The 19877-nt window shown below is 49.0% G+C and overlaps 1 protein-coding gene across 3 annotated transcripts in view; it reads right to left on the bottom strand.

Annotated features, from left to right (window-relative positions):
• EHMT2 (euchromatic histone lysine methyltransferase 2) overlaps positions 1–15813 on the bottom strand; it is a 50844-nt gene extending 35031 nt beyond the window's left edge. For 2 of the 3 annotated variants that reach the window (XM_063122379.1, XM_063122381.1), the window contains exons 1-10: positions 15758–15813; positions 10041–10104; positions 9204–9443; positions 8056–8348; positions 6625–6697; positions 6249–6349; positions 5445–5588; positions 3930–4082; positions 2660–2774; positions 1708–1809 (exon numbers count right to left, since the gene is read on the bottom strand). In XM_063122379.1, the coding sequence (XP_062978449.1) occupies positions 1708–1809; positions 2660–2774; positions 3930–4082; positions 5445–5588; positions 6249–6349; positions 6625–6697; positions 8056–8348; positions 9204–9443; positions 10041–10104; positions 15758–15787 (1315 nt within the window). In that variant the 5' untranslated portion in view covers positions 15788–15813. The remainder of the gene's footprint in view (positions 1–1707; positions 1810–2659; positions 2775–3929; positions 4083–5444; positions 5589–6248; positions 6350–6624; positions 6698–8055; positions 8349–9203; positions 9444–10040; positions 10105–15757) is intronic. The other variant, XM_063122380.1, reaches the window with a different exon arrangement.
• Positions 15814–19877: the final 4064 nt, after the last annotated feature.

The following is a 19877-nucleotide window of genomic DNA, read 5'->3' as shown; positions in this document are numbered from 1 at the left end:
TGGAAAAGGTGCAGAAAAGGCCTGTAAGAGGCGTAAAAAAATTATATCTGGTATGGAGAAAGTGGATCGAACCAGATAATACTACCCTGTTTCCCCGAAAATAAGACAGTGTCTTATATTAATTTTTGCTCCCAAAGATGCGCTAGGTCTTATTTTCAGGGGATGTCTTATTTTTCCATGAAGAAGAATACGGTACACATTTATTGTTGAACAAAAAAAAAAGGTCTTATTTTCGGGGGGATGCCTTATATTACAGCGAGAGGCAAAACTGGAAGTAGGTCTTATTTTCGGGGGATGTCTTACTTTCGGGGAAACAGGGTAGATAACCCCATAATACTAGAACCAACATTTGTGCCATGAAGCTGAATGATGGGAGATTCAGGACAGATAAAAGGAAGAACTTCTTTACACAGCACATAGATAAACTATGGACTTCGCTACTACAAGGTGTAGTGATGGTCATCAGTTTGGGTGGCTTTAAAAGGGGGTTGGATAAATTCCTGGAGGAGAAGGCTATCAATGGCTATTAGCCCTGATGGTTGTGTGCTATCTCCAGTATTCGAGGCAGTAAGCCTGTGTGCACTAGTTGCTGGAGAACATGAGCGGGAGGTACTATTTCTCTTACGTCCTACTTATGGGCTTCCCACGGGCTCCTGGTCAGACTCAGCAGGGCTCTTTTTAGGAGGCCACCAGGTTGCCTAGACCGCATCATGACACCATGATGCAATTGGGCCAGGCGGGAGGGAGGGGGAGAGAACACCTCCAATATAAAAGAAGTTATTATTGAGTCCATGGAATGTTTGATCTGCTGGCAAATAGCAGGTGACCAAGTGAGAATATGTGTCAGAAGCCCCAAACGTGGCTCTTCCGCCCACCAGCACACCTCTCATTCTTCATTACATTTATATCCCACTTTTCTTCCATTGCGCAACTCAAAGCGGTTACATGTGGTTCCCCAGGTGGTCTCCCTTCCAAGCACTGACCAGACCCAGACCTGCTTAGCTTCAGCAAGGTGGCTACTTCAGGTGCCTTCAGACCACGTCTTGGGACCCTCCTGGCAGGGAGCCTATTGTTACCTGCCTGCCCAGGGTTAACAGAGGCTCTTTCAATTTTATTTTCTCAGCATTTTAAAAGCCTATCAACTTAAGTTTAACTTTGCTGTTTTAAATTTGTATTTTAAATCTGTATGAATTTCTGCATGGCTGCTGTTTTATCCTGGCTGTGTATTTCATTTTATACTACGCTTTTACGCTGTTTGTTTTATATTTCGAATGCTTTTCATAGTTTTAATTTTTGTAAACTGCCCAGAGAGCTTTGGCTACTGGGCAGTATGAAAAATGCAATAAATAAATAAATAAATAAATAAATAAATAAAAATCTACTCAAACTTAAGAACATAAGAAGAGCCCTGCTGGATCAGACCAAGGGTCCATCCAGTCCAGCACTTTTCCCCCCACAGTGGCCAACCAGCTGTCGACCAGGGACCCACAAGCAGGACATGGTGCAAAAGCACCCTCTCTCGCATGTTCTCCAGCAACTAGTGTATATAGGCTTACTTCCCCCAGTGAACGTGACGCAAAAATGGAGGCTCTTGTTCAAGGACATCCACCCACAAACCCACAGCTTGGATTTGGAACCCAAAGCAGCAGCATGGCTATTTCCGTGGTGACCCCAGGAGGGAGGGAGGGAAGGTGGGCACGCACGCACCAGCATTGTTGGGGGACAGCGCCCCCTCGTTGGGCAGCTCCAAACAGCCAAGAGGCACCTCCGTATACTCGCTCTGTGTGGTTGAAGGGCCGCCATTCAGACCTGGAGAGAGAGAAAGAGGAAAAAGAGAATGTCAAGAGGGCAGGAAAGACTACGCCAGCCAGCCGGATGCTTCTGCACTTAATTCTCATCAGATCTCATCGGCCATTTTGATGGCTGTGAGGGACGCAGAAGATGGGAGAGAGCTTTTCTTCTTTTCCAGCAACCATGGTTCCAACTGGAACCATCCCATCAAACACCCCTGCTATTCACAATGGATGAAAATTTTCCACTGGCATCAATACGCGCTTTCCTTCTGTTGTGAACACGAGGTGTGAGTGTGGATGTGAGTGTGAGTCTATGTGTGTGTGTGTGTGTGTGTGTGTGTGTGTGTGTTTGTGATTAGCAGCCCATTGGCCTCCCTGGGACCCAATTTTTCTCTCCCAGCCTCCCAATCAGTGGAGGCTGGTGGTGCCGACATCAGTGGGGCAGTGAATCCTCAGTGGGTTTCTGTCAGAACACTGAAGGAGCTCCGTGAGAGTTCTGAATGAAACCTGGAACGGATTCACTGCCCCACTGACATCGAAGCCACCAGCCAACACTGGTCGCACTCTGTTTCCTTCCCTGTTTCCTGCAGCCAAGGCAAAATGCTTGAGAAACGTCACGTCTAGTTTAGCCCCTCAGGATGAGGCAGCTTCAGATGTGCTAGGCCCGAACCTAAGGCCTTTCCCCAACCCGGGGCCCTCCGGATGCGTTGGCCTGGATCACCCATCACTCCCAGCCGGTTTTGTCATGCCTCCTGCAGTCTTTCACATCTCATCCCAGGGGCGCCACCGCCAGCGTGGTTTCTGGCCTCTCTTTCCTAATGGGGAAAAAACCCCATCCCACCCCAGCTTCGACACTGGAAAGTCACCTCTAGCATCCTTGGGGTGCGGCTCTTTGCGCTTGCGTTTCCGTGACGGCTTGACCCAGGGGCTGTCGTTCCGCCAGCGCTTCCGGGCTTTTCGCTTGGAGCTGGAGGCAGCGCTCTGGGGTGAGGAAGAGGGACAGCGTGAAGACAGGGCAGGGAGCAACCGCCGCTCAGAGACGACAGCGCACACTTAGTGTGCAGAAGGTGGGAGGTTCACCACCCGGCATCTCCAGTGGCCAACCAGAATAAACCCACCTGGTGCCCTGCAGGTGATTTGGACTACAACCCCCAGCATCCCTGGCCACTGAGCATGCTAGCTTGTGCTGTTGGGAATTGCAGTGCAAAATATCTGGATGGCAGCAGGGTGGGGAAGGTTGGAATATTGGGCTATGAAGCTGCTGAGACCTGGTATGAGGGTGCTTTTTATGTTACCTATGTTCAGCAGTGAGAGGAGGATGCTTCCGGATTTGGGGGTGCAGAAACCCAGGCCTACCAGGAGTCCTAATCCAACCCTCTCAGGTCCCCAGATGGCCATGCCCACTTTGCTCCGGCCCATGACCTTTCCCCTTTACCACCAATCATTACGTGGTTTTCTGGCATTTGTGCAGGTTCCCCCACCTCCACTCTCAAACACTGAAATGCCTTTCCCTAGACATTGCTGGCTGGTGGTAAGAGCTTTCAGCTAAAATATGCTGGTTAATTTTGCACTGGGGCCCTGCCCCTTTTGCCTTCAGCCACGCCCACCACTGGAATGCATCTGAGAACACCTCCAGAATTACAACCCATTCTGAAACTCAGCCCTTGGGTTGAGAAAGGTTCAATGCTCCTGCTCCAGGTTAAGCTTTAATTGTGGAACTGCTTTGCTGCGTGGAGGCGTTGCAACCAGGGCGTAAAATGAAGGCAGAGGAAGGAGCAGGCCTGAAGCCACAAATGAGAACTAATTTCCCTCTCCTCTTGCCTCCAATTCTCCCTTCAAAGTGGCTCTTCGAAAATCTTCGAGGTTTTGTACATAACGGAAGAATATATAAACATACAAACTGCACTCTTGAAATTGAGGACATTAAGCTACGTCTGAAATTGCTGAAAGCGGAAAACACAAATTAGCTACCTTCTCAGGAGAGGCCAGTTTGAACAAATACATTTCTAGAACTTTTCCTACAGGCTGAAGATGTACAGGAGTTTCACAACTGAGGGGCCACCACAGAGAAAGCCCTACCCCTTGTCACTGCCAATCAAGAAGAAGACAGAAGTTAAATAAAAAGCCTCAACTCACTCTGTCAGAGAGGTTCCCAGATTCTTCATCATCTTCTTCCTCTTCCTCATCATCGTCATCTTCCTCCTCGTCCTCCTCCTCCTCCTCTTCTTCCTCTTCTTCCTCCTCCTCTTCCTCCTCACTCATATGCTCTCCACCAACATCTGCGTCCGACTGCAATGCAAAAAGGACGAATTGGGAACCAAGGGGTTGGGGAAGGAGAAGGAGCAGCGGGAATTAGGAAAGATCTGCTTTCAGCTCTTGACGTGACCCACTATAAATGCCAACCTCCCCTATGAGGGAAGGCTACAACAGCTGGGACTGTTTAGCTTGGAAAAAAGGAGGTTAAGGGGAGACATGATAGAGGTGTACAGAATTATGCATGATGTGGAGAATGTGGACAGGGAGGCATTTTTCTCCCTCTCTCAAAATACTACAACCCGGGGTCATCCCATGAAACTGTTTGTTGGGAGATCCAAGACAAATAAAAAGAAGTACCTCTTCATACAGCATATAGTTAAACTATGGAACTCACTACCACAAGATGTGATGATGGCCACCAATTTGGATGCCTTTAAAAGGGGATTGGATAAATTCCTGGAGGAGGAATTTATCAATGGCTATCAATGGCTACTAGCTCGGATGGCTACGTGCTGCCTCCAGTATCCGAGGCAGTAAGCCTGTGTGCACCAGTTGCTGGGGAACATGGGAGGGAGGCAGTGAACACTGAGTTAGATTTCTTGCGTTCAGAGAAAAGACTTCTGTGCCCAGTGGTTCCCTCCTCTTCCAAGACTAACAGAAGCAGAATAAATTATGCAAAATGGGAGGAATTGTGCATGTTCCCTCAATTTGCATAATTTATGCAGGTCACAGAATTCATCTTTCGGGGTCACACAGAATTTGGGTTACTGTGGCACATAATGTTGATCTTTTCCTGAGTATTTATTATTATTAAAGTAAATAATAAAGGCCCAGCATTGGGCAAAAGGCAGGATACAAATAAATACAATAATAATAACAACAACAACTCTATACCACCCAACAGCCGAAGCTCTGTGCATGCTTTTCATGAGAGAGTCTGGCAAACACTAAATCCGGGCCAGTTCCAGGTTGGAGGGGCCCCTTAGCAAAGCCCCCCGCCCCCACCCCATCTTCATGGGTCCTGGCAGTGAACAGCGGCAGAGGTAGCACTCTGAATGAGCGCCGGATTGCTGGGAGCCATTTTAATTCACCATGACTCCTTTAACGTAGCATCACTCTGGGGCATTGTGGGAAATTAAAATGGCAGCTCCAGCCCAGGACAGATGTGAATGGAGGGCCTTCCTGGGGGCCTGGCAGCTTCCCAAGGATGCCACGTACCACTACTTGGCCTGGACAAAACACTTTCAAATGCTGCCCCCCTCCATATACACATACATGGCCCTTAAGAGGTTATTACTATTTAGTTATTCATCCACCCTCTTATCCCTCAGCTCTATGTATACCTGCCGCATCCCCCCTCCCACCAGCTCCTAAGACAGCTTTGTTTCACAGTACCTTGCTGTCTGAGTCCACGTGGCCATCCACAGAGTAGCTGTCGTAGAAGAGGCTGAAGTCATCCCCTACCTCAGTCTCCCACTCCTGACCCCTCTCCTCCTGGGAGGCCGTGGCCGGAGCGGTCATCTCTTCCGTCACTGTAATCTGGGAAGTGGTAGGGATGGATTTACGTTATTTGTTAGCCACTCTTCAGCTGTAGCTCTCAGAGCAGTTTACCAAGTAAAAGCACAACGAAATAACAATTTTAAAGGAGATCAGTTGAAAAATCTCCAGCATAAAACAATGCAAAACTTAAAGGCCTGAGCAAACAGATGTGCGGGGAGGGGAATTCCAGGCACCAAAACCAAATAAGGAATAGTGCCAGAAAGACCTCTCTGGAAGGGAATCCCAAAGGTAGGAGCCACGACTAAAAAGGTCTTGCCTCTAGCCATCATCCACCTTACTTCTGTGGCCAATATGAACATCTGGAAAGGTCCTAAGTGGAAGCAAGCAGCCCTTTAGATGAGGGTTAGGCAACCTGACCTTCTCAGATGTTTTGGAGTAGAACTCCCATCATCCATGACCATACTGGCAGGGACTTCTGTGAACCGTACTCCGAGACAACTGGAGCGCACCTAGTTGCCGTTCCCCAGCTTTCAATAATTGCTTTTATTCATATGAAAATGCGAGCAGGTCAAATCCCATTAATTCCCACGACAACCGACGCGACCGGCCAGGTGAGATTTCTTTTGTCAGGCTGAGAGCCCTATTCGAAACTGGACAGGGTGGACCCTTGAAATTGTCAAGACAAGGAACGAGGCCTACCTCCGTTGTAGCCCTGGGACTCGACCGCTGGAGCGAGAGTGGCATCCGTTTGTGCATGGCGTCAGCCATATAGTCAAACTTCCTGCGCTTGGCAGGTTCTTCTTTGGAAGAAGAGGAAAGAAAATGAAAAGAGAATCGTGGCCGGCCACCCGTCCCCAACCTGGCTGCCCTCCAGATGTTTTGGATTTCAAGTCCCATCAACCCCTGCCAACATGGCCAATGGTCAGTCATGCTGGGAGTTCTAGTCCAAAACATCTGGAAGCACTAAACCAGGGAAAGCCACAACAACTCTACTGGGACCCCTGAATTTTTATCCCCAAACGCACCCCTACATGAACCCCGGCATCCTTTCGGCCAAAACACCACGGAGACGTACCCGGCTCTTCAATGCTCCTCAGGTCGTCTGGGACTCGGAAGTGCAACATCTCAGAGACTCGCTTTTCAGGTACCTTGGGAGATAGAAGAGGAAGGGTGGTTGTAGCAAAGGTTGGGTCTTGGGATTCTTTGGGGCTATGGCTCCATTGCTCAGGGTGGATCGATTTAAACCACGATTTAGACCCCCCCAAGAAAAAGGGCAGAGTCATGCCTACTAACTGGCTACTTTAACAAAAAGAACACATCTGTTGGCCAAGAAGGCTTATGCTACTTATTATCCAGGAGTGTCAACCAAAACTTTGAAGCTAGCATTTGTAAAATTTAGAACAGGGGTGGACAAGAAGTTTCGCTTCCAAATCGCGCAAGGTCCTGGTTCCCCTCTATTCAGCACTGGTTAGGCCTCAACTTGAGTACTGCATCCAGTTCTGGGCTCCAAACTTGAAGAAGGATGCAGACAAACTGGAGGGGGTTCAGAGGAGGGCAATGGGCATGATCAGGGGTCTGGAAACAAAGCCCTATGAAGAGAGACTAAGAGAACTGGGCATGTTTAGTCTGGAGAAGAAAAGACTGAGGGGAAACATCATAGCACTCTTCAAATACTTGAAAGGTTGTCACACAGAGCAGGGCCAGGATCTCTTCTTGATCATCCCAGAGTGCAGGACACGGAATAACGGGCTCAAGTTAAAGGAAGCCAGATTCTGGCTGGTCATCAGGAAAAACTTCCTGACTGTGCGACAATGGAACCACTGACCTAGGGAGGTTGTGGTCTCTCCCACACTAGAGGCCTTCAAGAGGCAGCTGGACAACCATCTGTCAGGGATGCTTTAGGGTGGATTCCTGTATTGAGCAGGGGGTTGGACTCGATGGCCCTACAGACCCCTTCCAACTCTACTATTCTATGTTTCTATATGATTCCATGAATGCGAACAGAACACTGATTGGCTGATGCAGGCAGAGGGGGAGAACAGAAAACCTATCCCGTCAACTGAACATTTTTAAAAAGGCAGGTGCTCAAAATAATACAAATAAATTAAGAGTGCCACCAAAGACAGCACGACAATCCTTTTTAAAAAATACAAAAAGGGAGCGTGCCAAATCAAATCTGTTTGTGTTAAATTATCCCCGTGACTTGAGGGGTTTCTGGCTGTGGAACCCCAAAGCCTGGAGAATTAAATTGTTCCCTCTTTCCTGTGCCTCAGGGCAAGGTCACACATGTGTGGTCATGACTGGAGGGAAGGCTGCAATATAGGCTGCAGTATCCAGTGAGAACTTGACGGCCAAACACCACAGGTAAGAACCTTGCACCCTCACCCAAACGCAGCACGAGTCCCCAGTGCAAACAATTCAACCATTCAGCAGCAAACTTCCAAAAAATAGAGACACGTGTGGTGGTAAGTCAGCCCACGGACAGAAGCAAGGTCTGCAGCCCTACCTGCCCACTGTTGGGCTTGGACATGGTTTTCCGGGCCCGGTGAACCTTGGGTTTGGGTTCTTCTGCTGCTGGGACTGCAGGCTGAGCAGGGGTCGAGGTCGGAGGCGGAGCCGGCACATCCGTCACAGAAGTCCCGGTATCGCCAGGCAGCCGCGACCCGGGCATGCTCAGCAGACGCATAGCCAAACTCTGAATGGAGGTCGGGGACTTGCTGGTTCCAGTGAGCGACATCTTTGCCCGGCTGGGTCCTCCTGCTTTGCTGGGGGATGATGGGAAAGTCTTGGCAGCATGGCCTGAAGTGGAGGAAGAAGGAGGAGTGGTTAGTAGAAATGGCCCCCCACCGCTCCGTCCACACTCTTTTCATGGGGCGTAGATCAACACAAATAAAGAGCTGAACTGGGGACATGGGGCAAGGGGCATCTGTATCAGAGGACCAGAGCAGACGTTGAATTGGCATCACTGGACCTGCTGAGGCCCGTAGAGTCCTCTGGCTCCACTACTCTTGCTCCTTGCTTGCAAGGCAGGTAACAATAATAAGAATAAAGCCGTGGGAAAGCACAGAACAGCATATCGTCAAATCATCAGACAATGTGAGCCCTATGAGGAGAGACTGAAAGAACTGGGCATGTTTAGCCTGGAGAAGAGAAGACTGAGGGGAGACATGATAGCACTCTTCAAATACTTGAAAGGTTGTCCCACAGAGGAGGGCCAGGATCTCTTCTCGATCCTCCCAGAGTGCAGGACAAGGAATAATGGACTCAAGTTACAGGAAGCCAGATTCTGGCTGGACATCAAGAAAAACTTCCTGACTATTAGAGCAGTATGACAATGGAACCAATGATCTAGGGTGGTTGTGGGCTCCCCCACACTAGAGGTATTCAAGAGGCAGCTGGACAGCCATCTGCCAGGGATGCTTTAAGGTGGATTCCTACATTGAGCAGGGGGTTGGACTCGATGGCCTTGTAGGCCCCTTCCAACTCTACTATTCTGTGATTCTATGATTACAGTACCATAACACTACAAGAACAGGAGGCCTCGTAACAAAAACACAGAAGAGACGCAGCCACAAAACCAGCATTTTTCGCAAAAAAGAAATGGCATCAAATTACATCCCACGAATGCAATCTCCAGCCCGCCTCATACCTTACCTGGTAGACCTTTATTCCCAGGACTGGGACTGGTGTTTGAGCCAGCTGAGATGCCCCCTGTCTCAGGTGACATTCCTCCCATTTCTTTCCCACTCGTGGCCATCTGTGTCCGTGTCCCATCGTCACCATTCCTGCCAGAGGCCAGCAGGCTCTCCCCTGCTCCTCCCAAGGTGCTTTTGGGCTTCCGAGGAGACAAGGATCCGGAAGAGGGATCGGGGCCGTCTCTGGAGGGTACGGCACCTGGATAATCCAAGACATGTGCATGCATACACTCAAGATCCCGGAGGGCTCCAGCAGGCAGGGTGTTGCGAGAGTGGGCCCCACGAGGCCCTAGCCCCGAATTTATTTCACAAGGCCCTGGATATATCCATTGGTACCAATGTGAGGTTCCCCCCGCCCCTCTGCTTAACTGCCATGCGGGGGTCCTGCAGCTGAGAAGGGAAGGGATAACTCTCCCCTTCCTTCATGCTGCAAAACTTCTTGCCCCTCAAAACTTTCCCTGCTTTGATTATGTAAACAAAGAAAAAAAAAACATTTGCATTGGTTTGGGAAGATCAAGGGTTTATTTTATTTGAGATGGTTTGGATGAGAAATTGATTGGCTGGCATTGCCTCCTGTGGAATTTAATGAAATCTGAGTAATTATTTCTGAAAGTGCATATATCGATATAAATTAGTATATGCAGATTTTACGAAGATTTGCGTCCTATGGGCCTGGCCCCTGAATCTTTTATGGGCCTAGCAATGCCCCTGCCAGCAGGTTTCAAATATGGACTATAAGACCGGAGCAAAACAGAACTCACCCTATTTCCAACCCCGAACTTCCAGAAAAGCCTACCTGTTTCGTCTGGTCCCGTTTCCACCAGCAACACTGCCCCTGTCACCCCTCGAAGAGCCTCTCCCTGAGGAATAAAAGCAGAGATTAAAAACTCAAGTTGAATTCCACGTTTATCTAGTAAGTAGGCTTTTGTTCTGTTGCTGGAGTAATGTACTGGTAACAAATGCGAGCAATGATCCAGGAAATGCCAGGTTCAAGCAGTGCCGGGTAGCCTTATACACGTCCCTACTCTTCCAGTCAGTGTGGTGTAGTGGCTAAGGTGTTGGACTGGGAGTCAGGAGATCTGGGTTCTAGTCCCCACTCGGCCATGGAAACCCACTGGGTGACTTTGGGCCAGTCACAAACTCTCAGCCCAACCTACCTCACAGGGTTGCTGTTGTGAGGATAAAATGGAGGAAGAGGATGTACACCTTGGGTTTATTGAAGGAAGAAAAGGCAGGATATAAATGCAATAATAATAATAACAACAACCTCCTCATCTATAAAATGGGGATAGTAATACTGACCTCTCTTAGCAACCACCAGGCTCCCTGTAACTCTTGATTTTTGCTTTATTTCTTAATATATATTTTTTGTAATTAAAAAAAATAACCAGAAGCCTAGTATACTGCAAAGAGAAGTGCTGCCCTCCAGTGCCTTCTTCATTTTGGGTTCAACAGAGTGGTTGCATATTTTACAAGTCAGGCCCCATGTCTGTCTTCTACCTAAGTTCTTGGACAAGTTATTTTTCTTTTAGTCTCACCAGTTTACCTTCTGGGAAATGAGTGGGGTTTTTTTGTCACCAGCCATACTCACCATGGCAGGCCTTTTAATGACCTGGCAAGCCCCCCACCCCACCCCACGGCAGCCATTTTGTGAGAGCACCGACAACACTCCCTCAAAATCCCCAAATAGGCCCACTGACCTGAAAAGGTCAGGGGGCCCTACCTTAAGAGGAAAGGCAGTGAACCGCCCAGAGAGTTTCAGCTATTGGGCTGTATAGAAATGCAATAAATAAATAAATAACACAGTAAATAAATAAGTCTCTCTCCACCAGTGCCAGTCATGAAGTCTACAGTAGCCACTTTAGAGAAATCAAATGTTCTATTCCCACACCTGGACCATGTCTGAATCTTGGGCAGGATCTACGCTACTGCTTTAAAACGGTTTAGAACAGTGGTAACAACCGCTGGGGCCCAGGACACACGCCATATACAGTTTTCAAACCCTTTTCAAAGTGTCCTATCCTGCTTGGTGCAGATCTGACCCTGGTTATTTAAATAACCTCCAACAGCCACACACAGCCTCCAGCTCACCCTCTGAATGTACCCATCTTCTCATATAATCCTCCCTCCTGCGGTTTGAGAGGCGGAAAATGTAGTAACTTTTAAATGCCTCCTGAAAACACATCTTTTTAAACACGCCTTCCGAGGACTGTAATTTATTCTGGTTTTATGTGATTTTAAAGTTTTAATCTGGATTTTATGGTTTGAGTTGTAAACTGTCCAGAGAGCTTAGGCTGTTGGGCAGTATAAATATGTAATAAATAACTAATATATTCCAGAATAAGACACCCCCAAAATGAAACCCCTCCCACTTTTGACACCTGTCCTCCTCCAATACATTTTTTCCCATTTCTCCCTCCCCAGCATCCCGGGTTCCCTCCAACCTGATCCAATCTGAGAGAATTCCTCTGCCCCATTTGAACAAGCAAGCAAACAACTCTTCATCAAGCCTCTCTCCACCATCCAGTGAGGGCGGGGCTTGTTGCCAGCTATATAAACCCCACCCACTTCTTTGATACACATTCCATCCCTTAAAGAAGAAAAGCTGTCTAGAAAGAGGAGCTGTAGCTCAGTGCCAGAGCGTGTGCTCTGCATGTGGAAGGTCACGGGTTCGATTCCTGACATCTCCAGGTGTGGCTGGAAAAACTCCTGCCTGAAACCCTGAAGAGCCATTGCTGCCAGCCAGTGTTCACAAGACTGGTCTAGATGGATCAAGGATCCTATTCAATGGCCCCAATCAGAAGACACCTTAAACCACGGCTTTAACCACGGAGCTTAAGCCAGAAAGCCAGGCTGTGTTCAGAAGCTACCTTAAACCATGGCTTTAACCACAGTGAATAGGGCTTTCTGGCTTAACCACTGTGGTTAAAGCCGTGGTTTAAGGTGTCTTCTGAACACAGCCCAGCTTTCTGGCTTAACCACTATGGTTAAAACCATGGTTTAAGGTGTCTTCTGAATGTGGCCAGTATAAGGCAGCTTCCTACGTTCCTCTTCCTCTCTAGAATTGTGTGTACAGACAGGGCCGGTGCCAGACTATTTTGCGCCCTAGGCAAGGTGAGCTACTTTCACCCCCCGCCCCCCTCCCCAAAATGCCAACTTTGATTTTTAAGCAGCTCTGGGAGGGCGGCTTCCGGGCAGAAGTCCGAACATGGAGGCCCCACCCCACCCCAGGGCCCCTGGTTTTGCTTCGGCTGGGCGGGCGTGGAGCGCCATCTTGCCTGCCCAGGCCCAGCTGAATCCTTGGCCCGGGTTGGCTCACAGCCAACGCACGTGAGTGCTCTGCTGCGCCCGGCGCCCCTCTTAGCTTGGCACTCTAGGCGGCCGCCTGAGTGGCCTCTATGGTAGCACCGGCCCTGTGTACAGAAGCCCTGTCAAGTGAGGCTTGGTCCTCAATTTTTCAGACAGCAGATGGAGACCTTTCTTCTTGGACACAGAATGGCAACCAGAGCTGGCTCCAGGCTTTTGAGGGCCCTCAAACAAGACCCACTCAATGACCTCCTGCCCTCAGTGAGTCCACCTTGTCACCAGCTGTTATTGATCCTCATCCTTCCTACCTTTTGCTTCCTTAACAGGCCAACAGTCAGTGAACAAGAAAGCAGTGGGGGTCTTTTCCTCCTCCTCACCACCAGTGGGGTCTGGTTCAGAGTAAGAGGCAGGTGAACAAGCAAGCTGCAACGGTGAGGAGGAGGAACAACTCCAGGGAGCTCTGGTCAGTGGGCCCCTGCCTGGGTGCGGCCAGCCATGCCTGCCCTTGATGCCGGCTTTGTGTGCAACACTGGTGTCCTGATAAGGGCCCAGTTGGCGAGGGTGGATATGGCATTCTCTTTTGATTTGAGCACAGTTTTAACAGTTCAATGGTTTATATATATATATATATATATAATTGCATTTATATCCCACCTTTTTTCCTCGAAGGAACTCAAGGTGGTGTACATAATCCTCCTCCTCTCCATTTTATCCTCACAACAACCACCCTGTGAGGTAGGTTGGGCTGAGAGTTTGTGACTGGCCCAAAGGCACCCAGTGGGTTTTCATGGCCGAGTGGGGACTAGAACCCAGATCTCCCGACTCCCAGTCCAACACCTCGCCCTAAGGATGGTTTACAATAATAATTTTAATAAAACAAAAAACAACAAAATAGTAACTAGAACAATAACTACAACAACGACAATACCTAGATATTAAAATATTAAAGAGCCAGCAGTATTTTAGTAAAAGGTTAAAAATTAAATGCCTGCTGGAAGAGGAAAGTCTTAATCTGACGTCGAAATATATACAGTGAAGACACCAGGTAGATCCCCTTGGGAAGGGCATTCCACAGGCAAGGGGCCACTACAGAGAAGGATCTTTTCCTGGTAGCCACCTGGCACACCATTGTAGGTGAAAACACCCAGAGAAAAGCTTCCAAAGGTGATCTTAGCTACTGGGCAGGAATATTTGGAAAAAGGCACTCCTTCAGGCAGAGGGTCCTAAGACAATACTTTGAATGAATATTATCGTTAGCTGTTTGGGGTCCCCGACTGCAGGAAAAAAGTTCTACAGATCTCCACTTCTACTCTCATTTTCCTTACCACTTTATTGTTTCTCTGATTTTTTCATGCAAAGACAAAGGGGTTTAATAACCAACAACCTAATTTGGTGTGGAGTTAGGCATGCCAGAAGCCATTGATATTATATTATATATATATTATATGTTATAGAATATCTAATAAATGAAATTAATTTATCAATTTATCAATAAAGACTGATCTATTCCGGCAGGCCTATCCAGTGACATTTTAGAATGTTTTAAAGATGTTTTAATGTTTTAAAGATATTTTAATCATGTATGTTATATTTTTAATGTGTATTTTATATCATGTTTCTATACTGTTTGTTTTATACTTTGAATGGTTTTAGTTTTTGTGAACCACCCAGGAAGCTTCGGCTGTTGGGCAGAATAAAAATGCAATAAATAAATAAATAAATAAATAAAACAGAAGGCTCGGTTGCCCAGTGCAGTGCAATGTCCTTGGATATGGTACTTGGCTTCAGGCCACCCTTCCCTGACCTAGAGCCCCCAGATGTTTTGGACTATACTTCCTATCAGCCCCAGCTTACATGGCGAATGGTCAGGGGTGATGAAAGTAGTCCAAAACATTGGGAGGGTACCAGGTTGGGGAAGGCTGCTTTAGACTGAGATTTGAGTTCAACCCCCTACACACACACTGACCCTGTTCAGACAACACGCTGTACTTTGAACTAAACATTATGGCCTAGCATGTCGTGTGAACCACTCCTCATCCTGGTGTCTACATAACCACAGTTTAAACACGCTCACGAACCACTTGCTGCAAAAGAGTTAGCGGCCTAGCCACAGCTTAGAGTGTTGTCTGAACTGGCCCACTTTGTCATAAAGCTAACCAAGTAGTGGTGGGCAAATCACTATCCCTCAATTCAGCCTACCTCATGAGGTTGTTGTAGGGATAGAATGAGGGAACCGTATGTTGTGGAGATAGAATGAAGGAACCTCAGGGAACTGCTCTCACATCCTATTTGTGGGTTTTCCAGTGGCAGCCGGTTGTCCACTGGGAACAAAATGCTGGACCTTGGTCTGATGCTGCACGACTCTTCTTACGTTCGCAGTATGTCATGAAATAGGATCTCTTTTTGAATTAATTCCCAGCAGAGAGATTGTAGGAGATTAAATCCTTGTCTGATCTCTTATTATATTGTAGCATTGGGGGTGGGAAGGAGCATTGTTGGAGCTGTTTGAAAGATTTCTTTTCTTTTACATTTCTATCCTACCCAAAAGCCGAAGGAGTTCAAAGCAGAACGACTTGCAACCTGGTCAAGGAAGGAGCGTGAACGTCCGGTTGTGATGGAAGGGGAGAAAGGAGCATATGGTGACAGGGGGTAGCGGAGGAGGATTTGAACTCAAGTTTTGTGCTTCTCCCAGATGCAACGGATCCCGGTTACTTTCCTTATTCCCCTTTCCCCAGAAGCCATCCTCGTGAAATCATAAAAAAGGGAGTAGGGGCGTTCACCCAGAGCCCCCTACTCATTGCATGGGGAGAAGCTGAACCAGTGCAACCTGGGAGCAGCGGGAATCCTCGCTGCTCTCTCGCTCCCACCCTCGCCACTGTCCCGATCACTTCCCATTTCAAATCCCAGTCTCTCCTCCCCACGATCGGATCCACTACGGCGCTCCCCCACTCCAGCCACGCCACAACTCCAACGCGCACACTCCCCTTTGCAAAAAAATCTCCCCTTCGCGTTTCCTAATCGCGCTGCAATAAGCCCCTCCCAGTTTGCAATGGGGAGTAAAAAAAGGAGGCCACGAGTGATGAGGGTCGGGGGACACTGGGAAGCCTCCTCCTCGTCCCCACCCCCTCGAATTTTTTTAAATTTTTATTTCTTTTGCAAAGCCCCCCCTTCGTCCTCGTCCTCGTCCTCCCCCTCAGCGCCCCAAACCTGCGCGGCTGCGGCTCCGGCTCCCTCCATGGCCTCGTACCGCGGCGGCAGCAGCAGAAGAGCCGGCCCCGCACTGACGTCACGGCCACGGAGCGAGTAGAAGGAGGGGAGGAAGCCAGTTAAAGGGGCCGCCGGCGCCTCCGTGCGTCCCGGGCAGACAAAGGGCGAGAGCGGAGGCGAGGGGCTCGCCCCCAGGCGCTTCTCCGAGGCCGCCCGCCCGCCCCACGATCATCTGGGCTTGGGGGGGTCAGGGCTCCCCACCTCACGATCACCTGGGCTTGGGGGGGTCAGGGCTCCCCATCCCACGATCACCTGGGCTTGGGGGGGTCAGGGCTCCCCACCTCACGATCACCTGGGCTTGGGGGGGTCAGGGCTCCCCACCTCACGATCACCTGGGCTTGGGGGGGTCAGGGCTCCCCATCCCACGATCACCTGGGCTTGGGGGGGTCAGGGCTCCCCACCTCACGATCACCTGGGCTTAGGGGGGTCAGGGCTCCCCACCTCACGATCACCTGGGCTTGGGGGGTCAGGGCTCCCCATCCCACGATCACCTGGGCTTGGGGGAGCCCTGACCCCCCCACCTCACGATCACCTGGGCTTGGGGGGGTCAGGGCCCCCCACCTCACGATCACCTGGGCTTGGGGGAGCCCTGACCCCCCCACCTCACGATCACCTGGGCTTGGGGGAGCCCTGACCCCCCCACCTCACGATCACCTGGGCTTGGGGGAGCCCTGACCCCCCCACCTCACGATCACCTGGGCTTGGGGGGGTCAGGGCCGCCCACCTCACGATCACCTGGGCTTGGGGGGGTCAGGGCTCCCCACCTCACGATCACCTGGGCTTGGGGGGGTCAGGGCCCCCCACCTCACGATCACCTGGGCTTGGGGGGGTCAGGGCTCCCCACCTCATGATCACCTGGGCTTGGGGGGGTCAGGGCCCCCACCTCACGATCACCTGGGCTTGGGGGGGTCAGGGCTCCCCATCTCACGATCACCTGGGCTTGGGGGGTCAGGGGCCCCCACCTCACGATCACCTGGGCTTGGGGGGGTCAGGGCTCCCCATCCCACGATCACCTTGGCTGGGGGATGGGGTCAGGGCTCCTCACGCCACCCCAGGAAATTTTTATTTATTTATTTATTTATTTATATAGCACCATCAATGTACATGGTGCTGTACATAGAAAAAGAATAAAACGGAGAAGTGCAGAGCTCCCTTCTTCAACCCGGTTTTTGTTTTATTTTTAAGAGGACTAAAATGCGAAGGCATCAGAGCAATTTATACAGTTATGAATGGTATTATGGAGAGGATCTCTGCCTCCTCCCCTGCCTCCATCTCTCATAACAGTAAAACTCAACTCATCCAATAAAGTTAATTAGGTTCAGGGCTAGCAAATAGTACATCTTCACATAATATGCAGTCTTAGCTTGTGCAGTTCGCTACTGCAAGAGTTGGCCGCGACTGCTTGCTTACAGCAGCCTTCCCCCAAACTGGTGCCCTCCATATTTTTTGGACTTCAGCTCCCATCAGCCTCATCCAGCATGACTAATGGTCAGGAATTCTGGGAGTTGTAGTCCAAAACATATGAAGTACACCAGGTTGGATTTAGAGGGCTTTATGGAAGGATTAGGACAAGGTGTGGGGGACCTGCGGCCATCCAAATATTGTTGGACTACAACTCCCATCATCCTTGGCCATGCTGGCATGGGCTGGTAGAAGTTGGAGCTCAATCTCTGGAGGGCTGCTGCTTCCCCAACCCTGGATTAGACCAAAAAATCACAGGATAGGCCTGTCGATGGAACCTCCAAGTTCAGAACAGGAATCAAAGCGCTTGGGCAGTTGAACCACAGAGGGAAATCCCATCACTTTCAGGCCTTACATTTTAAGCTTCCCAGTGTCACCCAGCTGGCTGCTTTCGGAAACAGAATGCTGGAGTAGATGAACCCCCTAGGTGGCCCTGCCATTAGGCAGAGTGAGGCAGCCCAGGCCCCGCCCACCACTGGTTCTAGTCCCGCCCACTAGAATGCAGGCCCCCTACCCCAACAGAGACAAAACCAGGGGCACAGGGGAAGACCAAGGCCTTCATGTACGTTTCCCACAGGTACCAGGCTGGGCTAGATGGATCTTTCATCTGAGCCAGCAGAGCACGGCTCCAACTTCTCACTACCTTCCCAAATTCCTTCTCTTTGACGCTCCATTCCATCGAATTTAATGGCTAGGATTGTTCAAGGGAGGCTTCCCTACATACAGAACTGAAGATGCAATGCAGGAATCTTGCTCTACTTCTCCAGTGATTTGGTCCAACAGCTAACAACAACAAAAACGACAAAATTTTGATGACTTTTATTTGTTTTTATTTGTTTTTTTAGAAAAAAAATAATGAAAAAAACAACACTAGTTAGAGTCCAAAGGATCAGAGCCAATACTGCCTTGAGAAGTAAAAATAAAATAAAATCCCCATCTCACATTGTCGCCTCTGGGACTAATTCTAGGACTGAGGATTTCATGTAGGTTGGCATTTTGGTACTGGGTACAGAACGCAGTAATCCAGAGCATTTCAGTTCCATTTTCTTTTTGCAAAAGGAAGTTTCTAGTCCTCAAGGTTGTGACCATAACTGCTTGAAAGCATGTGGGCAATGCCTGCCGAGATTTCAGAAACCAGAGTAGAGGTTAATCGAGATTTTTTAGTGGACAGGGTTTAAGGATTTCCCACCCACCCCAATTTTCAATTAACAGAATAACTGATCGAATATAAGCAGAGATGCATGAGCACATTTGTCTTGATGTGCACCATCTCTACGAAGTTGCAAAATCCAGCTTTTCATGGCTCAGCATTTTGATTTTATTTTTTTCAGCACAAAGAATACATCTGTTTATGTTTTGTTTTTAAAACTTACGAAACTTACTGGCCTGTTAAGGGGCTATTAGCCTCCATTGCCATGCTGTCTGTGGAAGAATGGAATGGAAGCCACCACCCCTCTTCCATGGCCATCATGGAAACACAGGTGACTAGCCTCTTAGAGAAGGAAAAAAGAACAAGTTCAGGAAATATGGATGCATCTATCCCTTCCCCATCAACCCACACTTGCCTGCATGGAAATCTTGGAAGCTTTTGGCTACCAGACACATTAAGTACATAGCCCTTAATAACGCTGCCTAGAAGACAAACAACCCACATCCCATGCTTCACTTGCCCTTTTCTGGACTGAAGCCCACATTAAGAAGAGCCGTGCTGAATCAAACCAAAGGCCTAGCTAGTCCAGCATTCTGTTCATACAGGCCTCGTTCAGAAGACACCTTAAACCATGGCTTTAACCACGGTGGTTAAGCCAGAAAGCTGGGCTGTGTTCAGAAGACACCTTAACCATGGTGAATAAGGCTTTTCGCTTTATTCATCGTGGTTAATGCCATGGTTTAAGGTGTCTTCTGAATGGGCCCACAGTGTGCCCATGGGAAGCCCACAACCAGGACATGAGCCTAACAGTGTCCTAACTCTCATGTTTCCCAGCCATCGCTGCCTCCGGTAGGGCAGTTATCATGTCTAGTAGCCATCGATAGCCCTACCCTCCATGAATTTGTCTAATCTCCTTTTAAAGCCCTCCAGGTTGGTGGCCATCACTGCATCTTGTGGTAGTGAATTCCATCGTTTAATTGGGACACATGAGCAGGAGAGCTTGGGGTTCATATTCTGCCTGGGGGCGTCCCATCGCCCTGGGCAGAAGCAGGATGAGACCGGCCTTTGATCCAATCCAGCACGGCTCTCTGCTATGTTCAATATTTCGCTTCCTGCTCCGGCTGGCGGACTTTGGGGGCAGTATCCAACGTGACGTGAACACTAATATAAATGACATTGCACTAGCAATACAAAAATAGCGTTTGCTGGCGCAACGGGTTTTCCCATCATGCAGTGCAATTTGTGCAACCGCTTGTGTCTTGTTGTAAACTGCCCCAGCATCCCAAGTTTTTAAAAAGAAGATCCCACAAGCTTGAAATTTGCCTAATCTAATCTCTGCGTAGCACTTCTTAATTTTAAGCACTTTATAAATGGCTAAAAATTAATAATTAGCATTGACCAATAGCCCACACCAAGATTCTAAAATAAGATTTCCGATTTCCTGTGATA

The sequence above is a fragment of the Elgaria multicarinata genome, chromosome 3 (assembly GCF_023053635.1).
Source record: "Elgaria multicarinata webbii isolate HBS135686 ecotype San Diego chromosome 3, rElgMul1.1.pri, whole genome shotgun sequence".
NCBI classification, from domain to species: Eukaryota; Metazoa; Chordata; class Lepidosauria; order Squamata; family Anguidae; genus Elgaria; species Elgaria multicarinata.
Note: the sequence above shows the minus strand (reverse complement) of the source record. Positions and strands in the feature narration are given on the sequence as shown.